Source organism: Mus musculus, chromosome 11 (genome assembly GCF_000001635.26).
Source record: "Mus musculus strain C57BL/6J chromosome 11, GRCm38.p6 C57BL/6J".
NCBI classification, from domain to species: Eukaryota; Metazoa; Chordata; class Mammalia; order Rodentia; family Muridae; genus Mus; species Mus musculus.
Window position 1 is genome coordinate 32,605,659 of NC_000077.6, and position 13,755 is coordinate 32,619,413.

General features: G+C 48.8%; 1 protein-coding gene across 3 annotated transcripts in view; it reads left to right on the forward strand.

The window, feature by feature from the left end:
• Window positions 1-13,755, forward strand: part of Stk10 (serine/threonine kinase 10) — a 91,330-nt gene that overhangs the window by 72,393 nt on the left and 5,182 nt on the right. For all 3 annotated transcript variants that reach the window (NM_009288.2, NM_001359177.1, NM_001359178.1), the window contains exons 13-18: window positions 4,975-5,067; window positions 7,013-7,142; window positions 7,804-7,928; window positions 8,867-9,055; window positions 10,123-10,248; window positions 12,191-12,304. In NM_009288.2, the coding sequence (NP_033314.2) occupies window positions 4,975-5,067; window positions 7,013-7,142; window positions 7,804-7,928; window positions 8,867-9,055; window positions 10,123-10,248; window positions 12,191-12,304 (777 nt within the window). The remainder of the gene's footprint in view (window positions 1-4,974; window positions 5,068-7,012; window positions 7,143-7,803; window positions 7,929-8,866; window positions 9,056-10,122; window positions 10,249-12,190; window positions 12,305-13,755) is intronic.

The following is a 13,755-nucleotide window of genomic DNA, read 5'->3' on the forward strand; positions in this document are numbered from 1 at the left end:
GGAGGGTGTCACAGTTTGGGGATGGAGTGGGGCCATCTGTTGATCTCCTGCTGACATCCTGTGAATGCATAGGTAATCCCTCCTCACTCTCAGTAACACAGTCACCCAAGGAGGGAACCAGAGATGGCTCAGCACTTAAGAACACTGGCTCCTTTCCTAGAGGTCATGAGTTCAATTCCCAGAAACTACATGGTGGCTCACAACCATCTGTAATTGGATGCCCTCTTCTGGTGTGTGTCTGAAGACAGCAACAGAGAATTTACATATATTAAATAAATAAATAAATATTTTTTAAAATATAAAAATAAAAACCTGGGAAATGAAAGAGAGGGTGAGACAGGCTAAGCTTGTGGGGGTTGGAAGTCAGATTGTGAGCACGTGTCGATGACATCACACAGATGCTCTGAACCAACCGTGTGCTTCCTTGCTGCCTGCATGCCACTTCTGGGTGAGGTGTCTGTCCCAAACTCTTTTGTTCCTTTATTTAGCTGGGAGATTGGTTTCTTTTTACTGAATTCTGACATTCTCTTTATATTTGGGACTTTATGAGATGTTATTTTGCAAATATTTATTCTCCTCTCATGGCTTGTCTCACAAACCTAATTGTTTTCTTTTTTCTTTCTTTTTATTTATTTTTTTTTAATTTTTTTGGTTTTTTGAGACAGGGTTTCTCTGTGCAGTCCTGGCTGTCCTGGAACTGTTTTCTTTAGGGATGACTCTTTTGATGGCTTATTTAAGAAGCCAAGGAATCCTTCCCCAGCCCAATGGGATGTGCGGTCTTTTAGAAGTTTACCATGTTTGGTGTTGTATTTCCCCATGAGATCATTCTGTAAGGAGTAAGGTGTGGACGGGCTCAGGGTTTGCTGTGGGCTGCCTGTCCCAGCACTGTGTGTTGGAAATAGCCACCTCCTTCTGCCAAGTTTTCTTTAGGGAAAAGGAGTCGACCGTGATGAGCCGATCTGGTTTGGTGCATTTAGGGTCTGCACATCGCATGGGTTCATCTGTCTGTGTCTGTGAGCCCAGACTGGTGAACCTTGGCATCAGGTAGTTTGAGTCCTGAGTCACTGGCTCTTCCCCCTCTCTGCCTTTTCACTCACATCATAGTATTACCTTTGTCTATCAATTTGGGTGAAACGGCCATCAGAACAACACTGAGCCTCCGATGACAGGTTTTTTGTTTGTTTGTTTGTTTGTTTGTTTGTTTGTTTTTCAAGGCAGGGTTTCTCTGTGTAGCCCTGGCTGTCCTGAAACTCACTCTGTAGACCAGGCTGGCTTCACACTCAGAAATCCGCCTGCCTCTGCCTCCCGAGTGCTGGGATTAAAGGCGTGTGCCACCACCACTGCCTGACTGTTAGTGATTTTTAATTTTTTAGCATGCAAATCCACTCTTGATTTATTAGAATTAGATTTATGTCTTCTGGGGAGGGTACTTTTATAAGATACTTGGAAATTATCAATTTAGAGGACTGGAAAGGTGGCTCAGCAGTTAAGGGTACTTAACTGTACTTTCAGAGGACCTGGGTTCAGTTCCCAGCTCCCAGGTTGCAGTTCACAATTCTCTGTAACTCCAGTTCTGGGGGGCAGGACTCCCAATTCCCTCTTCTGGCCTTTGTCATCACAAGGCACATATATGGTGCACAGGTATACATGCAAGCAAAACACCCATAAACATAAAATAAAATAAAAATTAAAGTGTCAATTTAGCTAATTACTAAAGGATAGAGCTACATGACTGTTTGTGCAGTGTACTTGTATCTAGCCTTACTGTCTTATTCTAGTTTTTTTGTTTGGTTGGTTTTTTTGTTTTGGTAGATTCCTTGAGGTTTCCTGTATACACAGAAACAGTTTCATTTCTTCTTTGCAGTTGATGTACCTCTTATTGGCTTTATGTGCTGGCTCAGGTCCAGCAGGAAGTCAGCTAGAAATAGAAATAGTTCTTCCTTGTTCCCAGTCAGTATTCCCTCATTAAGTCTCTTAGCAGCAAAGCATTGATTTGATTCTGATTTTTTTTTTTTTTTTTTTTTTTTTTTTGGAGACAGGGTTTCTCTGTGTAAGAGCCCAGGCTGTCCTGGACTCCATTTGTAGATCTGGCTGGATTCAAACTCACAGAGATCCGCCTGCCTCTGCTTCACAAGGGCTGGGATTAAAGGTGTGTGCTACCACTGCCCAGATCTTTTTTTTTTTTTTTTTTAAAGACAGGATCTGTCTTATTAAGTAACTGGCCAGCATAGAACAGGCTAGGTAGATCAGGCTAGCTCTGAGCTCAGAGATCTGCCTAAGTGCCGTATTAAAGACCCTGCTAGCCGGGCGCGGTGGCGCACTCCTTTAATCACAGCACTTGGGAGGCAGAGGCAGGCAAATTTCTGAGTTCGAGGACAGCCTGGTCTACAGAGTGGGTTCCAGGACAGCCGGGGCTACAAAGAGAAACCCTGTCTCGAAAGAAAAAAAAAAAAAAAAGAAAGACCCTGTTGGCTTAGTTGTTGTTGTTGGTGGTGGTGGTGGTTGATTGGTTTGGGGTTTTTTTGTTTGTTTGTTTGTTTATCAAGACAGGTTTTTTTGTCTGTCTGTTCTGGAACATACTCTGGACCAGACTGGCCTCGAACTCAGAGATCTCTCCTGAGTGTTGGGATTAAAGGCATGTTCCTCTACCGCCTGGCTCAAATTCTTTTCTAATATACTCTGCAACTTCCTCTTTGACCCATAGGCTACTTCCTGTGAATTTTTAAAAAGTTCAAGATTCTTTTTATGTTTGAGAACTGTTAGTAAATGTCCCTTGCATGCATGCACTAGGTAGAGTGTAGCACAAACGTCAGCTTGACTGTCCTTCATGTCTCCTGCAAACTTTCCCCATCAGTATTGAGAAAGGCACGTTAATGCTTTTAGCTACAAGGGTGAGTTTGCCTGTTGCTCATGTGTGTGTGTCCATGTGTATGTGGATGCATGTGTGTTTGCAGATGATTCTGAGGTCAGCTTTTAGGTGCTGGCCCTTGGGGCCATTTACCCTGTTTTTTGAGACTGGGACTCTCACTGGGACCAGTGGCCCTAAGGATTCCACTGTCTGCCACCTCTGGGATTACAAGCTTGTATCAGCACACCTTGCTTTTCTTCCTTCCTTCCTTCCTTCCTTCCTTCCTTCCTTCCTCTCTCTCTCTCTCTCTCTCTCTCTCTCTCTCTCTCTCTCTCTCTCTCTCTCTCTGTCTCTTTCTTTTTTAAGATTTATTTATTTATTTGTATGTATTTGAGTACACAAATGGTTGAGCCATCATGTGGTTGCTGGGAATTGAATTCAGAACCTCCGCTCGCTCCAGCCCCGCTTGCACTGACCCAAACATTTATTTATTATTATATCTAAGAACACTGTAGCTGTCTTCAGACACACCAGAAGAAGGCATCAGATCTCATTACGGATGATTGTGAGCCCTATGTGGTTGCTGGGAATTGAACTCAGGACCTTCAGAAGAGGAGTCACTGCTCTTAACTGCAGAGCCATCTCTCCAGCCATTTTGTTTTGTTTTGTTTTGTTTTGTTTTGTTTTGTTTTGTTTTGTAACAGAGCCTCTCTATGTAGCCTTTTGCTGTTCTGAAACTCACTATATACCCAGGCTGATCTCAAATCAGGATATCTCCTATGCTGCTGCCTCCTATGTCCTGGGGTTGAAGGCATGTGCCAGCACACCTGGGGTCCTTGTTTTCTTTTCTCCTCCTCCCCCTTCCACCCCCATGAGAGTTCCACTGTGTAGTTGCTGGGAATTGAACTCAGGACCTCTGGAAATGCAGTCAGTGCTCTTAACCACTGAGCCTTCTCTCCAGCCCCAATCCTTGCTTTCTTTTAACTAGTGTTTACATAGAATATTTTGTGGGGCTGGAGAAATGACTCAGCTGTTGAAAATACTAACTGTTTTTGTATAAGACCCCAGTTTGGTTTCCAGAACCCATATCTAGCCTTCTCAGGTACCTGCACAGAGAAGTACAGGAAGTACTCATATATACTGATATATACAGGGTATATTGTATATACAGGATGTATATGTCTCGTATACACAGAACGTATTATATATACAAGGTGTACATATATCTTCTTTATACAGGGTATATATGTACATACCCCCACAGAGACACATACATTAATACAAATAATTAAAAAAATAAAGCAAATCTTTGAAAACTTTTTTTTAATCCTTCTAACTTGTTGAGTAACATTGGTCTCTTGTTGACTATATATAGTTGGACTGCAACCTGCAGGTCTCTGTTGTTTTAGTTGGAGTGTTTCTGCCATTTACATTTAAGGGATTGTTTCCTGCTTGTTCCTCTAGTTTTTGTTTCTCTATTTTCCTATTTCTTGCCTATTGTTTGGAGTATTTGACTATTTTTACTACTCCACTTTAATTCATTACTTGGTTTAAATATTTGCCTATTTGAGTATTATGCTTAGTGCTTTCTCTCAGCCTGTAATGCAATATGCACACTTTTGTCATTCAGTATCTATTTAGAATGTGTAATGCCACAGTGAAGTTACAGAAGTCTTGAGACCCTATACATTTCTTTTTGTTTCCATAAGTACCCAGGCCTGTTAGCGTCGTTTAAGACAGAACTTGCCTTCTGTGTCAGAGGCTTTGTTTCTCACAGCCTTTCTGAAGTGGTCTTGATCTGTCCTGGTGAGGCTGGAGGCACGGCTGACCCTGATGCCTTTGCGGGGTTCATTCCTAGAAACTAAGGATTTCCTTTTCCTGATTCTCTGGCCAGAAACAGGAGGGAGTCCACTCACCTGCACTAAAACATCTCAGCAGAGAGGCAGGGATCCTGCAGAAGCAGAAACACCGTAGGAACTGAAATTGATAGTGACCCCAGAGACCTTAGGTATTGACAGCATATCTGCACAACTGGTATTTCATGCATTGAGAAGACTAGGGTTGTAATGCAGCCAGGGAATGAAGAGCCATGGTGCGAGCCATATCCTCTGCCATATCTGCTGCAGGTGAAGAGTGAGGTTGAGAAACTGCCCCGGCAGCAGCGGAAGGAGAGCATGAAGCAGAAGATGGAGGAACACTCTCAGAAGAAACAGCGGCTGGTGAGTCTCCAGCCTCCAGCACTCAGCTGTGAGAACCCAAATGGCAGCTGGCCCCTTCTTTTAAGCTGCCCAGGCCTGCTGCCTGAATATCTGCTTCCTGTTTTAAATGCCTAAATCTAGCCCATCGCTCAGTAGCTGCTGCAGCCTGCATCCTAGTCCTGCCCGCCTCACTGCAAGATTGTTCATATGTCACATCTCCTGTCAGCCCAGATCGGTCACCTGCCTGCCTTGGTGTCTAAAAGACATCAAAGTCTTGATCTCTCAGACCTGGCTCTATTCTTATGTCCTGAGGAGGAGCTTGCTTCTGTCCTGTTGGCAGGCCAGGACCTTTGTCATTCCTGACCCGGCTTTCCCTCCACTCCTTCATCTTTTCCTGACATACAGCACACACACACACACATACATGCCAGACATACACACAACAAAACACAATACATATACTCCTTCACACATTAACACACATACCTCAACACATAACATACATACATGCTAAACACACACTTCAGATATACACCACATACACATGCCAGACATATACATAACACATTCTCTACTACATATAACACATACCCCAACACATAACATATAACATACATACATGTTAAACACACACTAAAGATATATACTACACCAGAGATACACACAACACACACATGACACATGCCCTCAATATAATACACTATACACATCCAACACACATACCTTGACATATAACATACAACATAAATGCATACTAAACACACACGCACACACACATTTCCATCCACCCATATTTCTCTAATCTTTATGCCTGTGCATCTGTCAGTGTTGCTGGGTCCCACCTTTGTTACAGCTCTCCTGGCTTCAGAGCTGGTTTCCCTCCTTCTTCCTGTCCCCTGCACTTCTTTTTCTCGGAGCCAGCTGGTACTGTCGACATGAAATCCAAATCTACCTCTGTCACCCTTTCTCCCCTCAGCTCTGGGCCTTCAAACCCTCCGATGTCGCTCTCATCTTGTTTGTAAGCAAAGGGCCAGCTCCTTGCTGTGCCTGCTGCTGCCTGGCCTGTTGGTCCCTCCCAGCTTGGCCTTCGCCCTCAGGCTAGCTTCTCCCCTTGCTGTATCCTCCTGTTTTCCTCACTGTGGGGTCTTTGCACTTTCTGCTTCCTCGGCCCTGGGTGCAGGAGTCGGAGCCGGAGTTTTCCAGGTGCTTGACACATGATCTGGTCCAGTGTTTGTGGTCCCTTGGGGTTGGAGTTATTTGGTTTTCCATTTGCAGAGGAAATCAGCTCAGAAAGGTGACGCTGCAGAGCTGATGGCAGCGGGGCAAGGCCTAGTCCTTGATCTGACTGCAGACTTCCCATCCTTTTCTGAGTACCTCACAGCCTGTCCCTTTCCTCTGGGCAAGGTTGGTTATTATTAGAAGAAACTAGCTTTTAAGTTCAGTAGCACAGAAGTGCCCATACCCAATCGTAATGTGCATTTCTCAGCACGGTAAGAAGAGGATCTTTAATAGTTTACCACAAAGGGATAGATATCTGAGGTGACAGGTCCCCTGGACCCATCAGTACATAAGGTAATCGTGTACTGAAATGGTGCGCTGCACCTGTTATTATGAGCAGGTAACTTTTTAAAACACAGGGCTAGGGGCTGGAGAGATGGCTTGGTGGTTTAGAGCATTGTCTGCTCTTTACAGGAGATCTGGGTTTGGTTCCCAGCAACCATGTTTTGCAGTTCACAGCCACCTATAGCTCCATTTCCAGGAGATCCAGTGCCCTCTTCAGGCCTCCGCAGGCACGTGTGATACATGCATGCCCGCCAGCAAACACTCTCACCCACAAAGTAAACAGTGGAAATGTACAGACCAAGGCTGGTGAGAGAGGCAGAAGGTGTCTCACCTTCACAGAGACAGGGAGAAAGCTGTCGTCCCCCAAGTCATCTGTGTAAAGCCTCGTCATCCCTCCTCACAGGACCGGGACTTTGTAGCCAAGCAGAAGGAGGACCTGGAGCTGGCCATGAGGAAGCTCACCACGGAAAACAGGCGTGAGATCTGCGACAAGGAACGAGATTGCCTTAGCAAGAAGCAGGAGCTCCTCCGAGGTGGGGCCCAAAGTCACCCCGAAGGTGGAACTAGGGGCACCCCTCTGCCCCCAAAAGTCAGGAGTGAGACAGGGATACCAGTTACCACAGTGTGCAGAAGCAGCATCTTGTGTGGCCACCACCTGCCCCACTGTATGCTAGTGTTCACACCTGACCTCCTGCCAGCCTCACCTTCTCCTTGTAAGACTGCCCCTCCCATGATCCTAATGTGTGATCCTGTGATCATACGGTCCTATGAGGAAACCGCACGGGGAGAGTGCTGTGCTTTTTCGTCTCATGATGCTGTTGTAAGTGTGTTTCCCAGCCCAAATGGCTTAGAAACAACAGAGAGGCCCAAGGTCAAGGCTCCACTAGACTCAGTGTCTGCGGAGGACCTGCCTCCTCATGGGCTTTCTGACCCCGGTCTTCTCCACACAAGTTCTCCGTCAGAACCCTTCTCATTTGCCCATCCGAAAAGGAGTCTCATGTAAATAGTCTCAGCTTCAATGGCTGAGCTTAGCTCTTCCAATGTCATCTACTGAGGTAGCTCAGGCACCCATTCCTCCGAGCCCAGCTGGTTCTCAGTCCCAGGGTGGAGACCTGGGGGAGGGGACTGGGTGACAACTTGTTCTGTCTCCGGCCTTGTGCACTCCTCACCGTGTGGGTGGCGTGTCCTCCACAGACCGTGAGGCGGCCCTGTGGGAGATGGAGGAGCACCAGTTGCAGGAGCGACATCAGCTGGTGAAGCAGCAACTGAAGGACCAGTACTTCCTGCAGCGGCATGACCTGCTGCGTAAGCATGAGAAGGTGAGACGGGGCGGGGCAGGATGAGGGGCCGCTTGATGGCAGCACCCAGGAAGGGCTGCTGCAGCCACAGTGAGGGCCCAAGACCATCCCCAGGTGCCCCATGTGAGAGTCAAGGAAACCACGGGAGGATGAAGATGGGCAGGCAGCTCCCTTGCTCACCCAACAGCTCAGTGCTTGGCCCTCTCAGTTCAAAGCCAGTTCTGGGCTACTTGAACCCGCTCTACCCACCCCCAAGGGGGAAAAAAGAAGATGTTTCTTGACTTGTTGGGGTTCTACCCCCTTCAACCATCCAGACTTGAAAGTAACGTATTGTAAGTGTTCTTTAGCCGCATGCCCCTTGGGCTTCCTTGCTTAGTCACACAGGTCTGAAGTAGCCTACCGTAGGGTATTTCCTCTCAGGAACGTGTGGCCAGCAAGAGCTGTGGCTTGCTCCCACTGTCCGGAATCCAGAAGATTGTACTAGATTTTGTCCACCCTGGAAAAGATGCACACTCAAAAGTCTGGGTCCACCCAAATCACATTGCTCTTATGCCTGCAAAGTCAGAATGCTGAGGGTCAAACCATCACAAGTCAGACACTTGTAATGCTGAAAGAACAAAAAACATCCCTGTGGAAATGACTTGGTGGCTAAGGAAGCTTGCCACCAAGCCTGATGACATGAGTTCAATTCCCTGAGCCCTCATAGCAGAAGAAGATAACTGATCCCCGGGATGTGTCTTCTGAGTGCCACGCTCATGCTTGACCCCTCCCCCCCAATAAAATAAATACGTGTAAAAAGAAAAGAATGAAAGAACAATGTCTTTGAACTATAGAAGGGAGCTAACAGCTCTTCCATGCTGGCACCTGGGGCTCCCGGGCTGAGCATGGTGGCCTTTGGCTCCTGAGCACCCTCCATACCTAGAGCTCCCTCACCTCTGCTTGGTGTCCCCCCCCCCCAGGAGCGGGAACAGATGCAGCGCTACAACCAGCGCATGATGGAGCAGCTGAAGGTCAGACAGCAACAGGAGAAGGCGCGGCTACCCAAGATCCAGAGGAGCGACGGCAAGACGCGCATGGCCATGTACAAGAAGAGCCTGCACATCAACGGTGCGGGCAGTGCCTCTGAGCAGCGCGAGAAGATCAAGCAGGTGGGGACTGCGTGCGTGCGTGCGTGCGTGCGTGCGTGCGTGCGTGCGTGCGTGCGTGCGTCCGGTAGGCTGTGGGCAGTGAGCATGGGGGAGCTGGGTAAGGACTGGCCGCATGGACTGGCTGCATACAGCAGGGGACCCGCATGTCAGATGTTAGATAGAGCCCAGTGTGTAAGTCAGTCATGGCCTGGACGTTTCAGTAGCCCGGGAGAAAGCTCCCTTGGTGGGCAGATCCTTGTTCAATAGAGTTGGTCATGCACTGGTTTCCTTCATGACCCCATGTTTACATGCATGACGTTCTGTGTTCTCATCCACCCTGACCTCCTGTGTGATTCAGGCCCCTCAGAATTTTTTATTTTATTTTATTTTTAAAATTTATTTATTTATTTAGTTAGTTTTGTTTTTTTCGAGACAGGGTTTCTCTGTGTAGCCCTGGCTGTCCTGGAACTCACTCTGTAGACCAGGCTGGCCTTGAACTCAGAAATCTGCCTGCTTGCCTCTGCCTCTGCCTCTCTGCCTCTGCCTCTGCCTCTGCCTCTGCCTCTCTGCCTCTGCCTCTGCCTCTACCTCTGCCTCTGCCTCTCTGCCTCTCTGCCTCTCTCTCTGCCTCTCTCTCTGCCTCTCTGCCTCTCTGCCTCTCTGCCTCTCTGCCTCTCTGCCTCTGCCTCTCTGCCTCTGCCTCTCTGCCTCTCTGCCTCTCTGCCTCTCTGCCTCTCTCTCTGCCTCTCTGCCTCTCTGCCTCTGCCTCCCAAGTGCTGGGATTAAAGGCGTACACCAACACTGCTCGGTGTCCCTGTGATTTCTATCCTGGCACTTGTCATCTCACCCTATCAGGTGACCCAGCAGGGTGACACTTGCCAGTGGCTGGGTCTCCACTCAGGGCAAGTTTCAGTAGTGAGAGCAGAACCTGAGGTGGGCTGGACTCAGAGCATCGCGGCCCAGTCCCTAGGATGGGCCTTGCTGGCTCAGGCTGAACTAGGCAAAGTCCCGCCCCCACCCCACCCCCACCCCCACCAGCCGTCCAGGCAAGCTTCTGCCCGCCCAGCAGCAGCATCCTCTTTCTGCAGTTCTCCCAGCAGGAGGAGAAGAGGCAGAAGGCGGAGAGGCTGCAGCAGCAGCAGAAACACGAGAACCAGATGCGAGACATGGTGGCGCAGTGTGAAAGCAACATGAGCGAGCTACAGCAGCTGCAGGTACGCAGCCCTGTGTCTCAGTTTCCCCAAGTCAGTGCTCAGAGGCCACCAGCAGAGTTACATCTCAGTCGGTCAGGCCCGGGTGAGCTGATGCCTGCCTGCCGTGCTACTCTCTGGCTGTTAGACTGGACAAGTCGGACGACCCTCCTAGCCTCTTTTTTATCTCTCTGAAGTAGCTGTAGGGTTGAGGTGATGTTTCCTGTTGGTATGTGGATTTGTGAGTGTACCTTAGTTTGGCCCCATGCATTAGGGATATGAACAAGCAGGATGTTTACCCATCAGAACCACACCGTGCTAGCATCCACCTGCACGCGAGTGGCTGACCACCTGAGGGCCCAGTTGCAGGAAGTTGTGCTTGACAGATGAGACGAGGAGTTGTGCTTGACAGATGGTGCCAGCTCCAGCCTCTGTGAACTTCAGGTGGTTGCTCAGGCCATTGGGTCCATGGGGCAGTTTGCGGATAGGCAGGGAGACTCTAAAAGAATGGTCAGCACTGGAGGCTGCCAGGTAGAGACTGGTCCATGTGGGTTCTGGTCAGGCATTCCCACTCCTTGCCTATGACATCATTATGTGACCACTGACCGAGAGATCCACCGAGTGGTACACATAGTTGGTCACAGGACACAGTGCTCTGAGTATTCGTGATTAGATGGACTAATAAACTCCCAGAAGCTTCCAGCTTGAGGCCCAGAATAAAACCCCTCTGAGGGGCTCTCCTTCCTGTATGGCTTTTTTAGTGGATAAAGGCCTTGTCCTTGCCTTAGAGTTCCTGTCGGAGGACTCAGTCCCTGCAGGGAGTCAATAGGGACCTCACTCCTGTCTGCCACATAGATCTCAGGAAAAATTTAGAAGGCTAAGGACTTACCTCAGAGCATATAGCAAAGATGGGGCGATCCCCCAGCCTCATTCCTCACTAGGAACTTCTCCCGAGGAGATGACATGAGGCAGGAGATAGTACATATAGGTTACATATATCATGTGATACGTAGACACAATGCACAATTACACATACATATACCTGTAGTTATACACAGAGACTTAGTCTGCTTGGGCTGCCATAGAAAACTGCTGTTGCCAGATGCAGAGCAGCACACCTGTGGTCCTGCTATGTGAAAGGTGTCAGTGGGAAGATAGCTCGGGACCAGGAGTTACGGCTGCAGTTTATTGATTTATTTATGGGATGTTCGTGCATGTGTGTGAGTTTGGGCTGGTGCACGCCCGGAGCATGTGTGTGGTTAGGAGGACAACTTTTGGGAGCCAGTTCTGTCATCCTTTCACAGCTCTGGGGATTGAACTTAGATTGCCGGGCTTTGCCCACTGGGCCCTCTCACCAGCCCAAAACTTTTTAAAAAGCCCAGACAGTGTCAAAAGCACCCAGAAGGACAGGCAGGATGCTCAGTGACTGCGTACACAGTGAGCACACAGGCCTAACAGTCTAAGTGTGATTTCTCGGAACCCATGCGAAAGGCAACAGAGAGAGCCGACTCTGCAGTCGTCCCTTGGCCTCCACCATGGCGTGCGTGCTCACACGTGCACACCATCACTGTTCTGGAATAGTCCTCCAGGCACTGCTTTGTGCGAGTGTATTACTCACATGCAGAGTTGTGGATAGTGGCCACAGCATAGTGAGCCCGCGGTGGTAGTGCCCTTAAGGATGCCATGGGTCGGGGGCTGGTGAGATGGCTCAGTGGGTAAGAGCACCCGACTGCTCTTCCGAAGGTCCAGAGTTCAAATCCCAGCAACCACATGGTGGCTCACAACCATCCATAACAAGATCTGACTCCCTCTTCTGGTGTGTCTGCTTCTGGTGTGTCTGAAGACAGCTACAGTGTACTTACATATAATAATAAATAAATAAATCTTTAAAAAAAAAAAAAAAAAGGATGCCATGGGTCTGTTTCCCCAGGCTTTGGCCTCATCACCCCTATTCTGCCTATTCCAGAATGAAAAGTGTCATCTGTTGGTAGAGCATGAAACCCAGAAGCTGAAGGCCCTGGATGAGAGCCACAACCAGAGCCTGAAGGAATGGCGAGACAAGCTTCGGCCACGCAAAAAGGTACTGCACTGGACTCATGGGTACCTGCCTGGAACATCTGAATCCTCCCTATTTTCTGACTCTTGTCTTGTGGCACCCCTAAAATTGGTCTGTTCCCGAGAGACAGGACCCATCTGCCTGTTGTGCTGAATGCTGGCAGCTCTCTGGACCCCTGGGTTAAGAGGGTGCTCTTGACATTGGCCCATGTGCACCTGAGGCAAGCAGAGAACCCCTGCCATGAGCAGCAGTCAGTCACATTGCCAGGCTGGCACCTCCCCCCACCTTGGAGAGTTTCAGGCAGTCACTCTGTGAGGTCAAAGGCCAGTGCCAGCTACTTCACTTTCTGAGTTAGTTTCCAAATGTGTAAATCTCTGTGCTTGGTCTGGGGTGGAGCTCTGGGGCAGAGCACCAGCCTAGCATGTTTGATGCTCTGGGGTCTGCCTCAGCACCAAAGCAAACAAACAGCCATACACTCAGCAGTGTAAGCCACACTCTTTATCAAACACTATAGGAATAGGATTCAAAAGCTAGGGGTCTCTGCAGGGGCCTCTCCAGGGTCTCACAAGGCCAGAGTCAGGCTGGGCTGGGCTCTTGGCTGTGGCTCGATGGTTGGGGTTTTTACAGACTCCTTGCTGCAGAGTCACTGTGACCAGGTGCCAGGTACTCTCACCATCTTGCCTTCTTAGGATGAGCTGCCCCCTCAAAGTATGAACCCAAAGGGAACCTTATGCCATTAGCTGCTTTTCTTAGGTATTTGGTAGCAGCAGCAAGAAGGTAACCAACGCAGTAAATATCACAGGCAGGCCTCAGCATGGTCCTGATGCGATAAGATTGTAGGGTCAGCTAAAGAGTCATTAACGCACAGCATTCTTTCTAAGTACACTGTAGCTGTCTTCAGACTCGCCAGAAGAGGGCATCAGATCTCATTACAGGTGGTTGTGAGCCACCATGTGGTTGCTGGGATTTGAACTCAGGACCTTCGGAAGAGCAGTCAGTGCTCTTAACTGCTCTCCAGCCCAACCCACAGCATTCTTGTTTTGGGTGTTTGTTTGTTTGTTTGTTTGTTTGTTGAGACAAAATTTCTCTGTGTAGCCCTGGCTGTTCTGGAGCTAGCTCCATAGACCAGTCTGGCCAGGAACTCAAAAATCCCCGTGTCTCTGCCTCCTGAGTGCTGGAATTAAAGGTGTGAGCCACCCACCCCTGCCTAGCACAGCATAGTCATTCTTAGACTCTGAGGAGAGGTTAGCCTTGTTACCCTTGACCTTGTGACCCATGACCGTGTGCCCACACTGCCTGATATTCTGAGGGTTTTCTAGCCACTGTGTGCGTAGACAGGAGGCAGACCGTGCCCTGCTGGGATTTCTGACACTAAGCCCACAGGTACCCAGTGTTCCAGCTGGCTCTGGCATCAGGGAGTGAACGTGCACCTGCTTGTCTGACTCTGGGCAGCTGTCTCCTGGGCACTCACATCC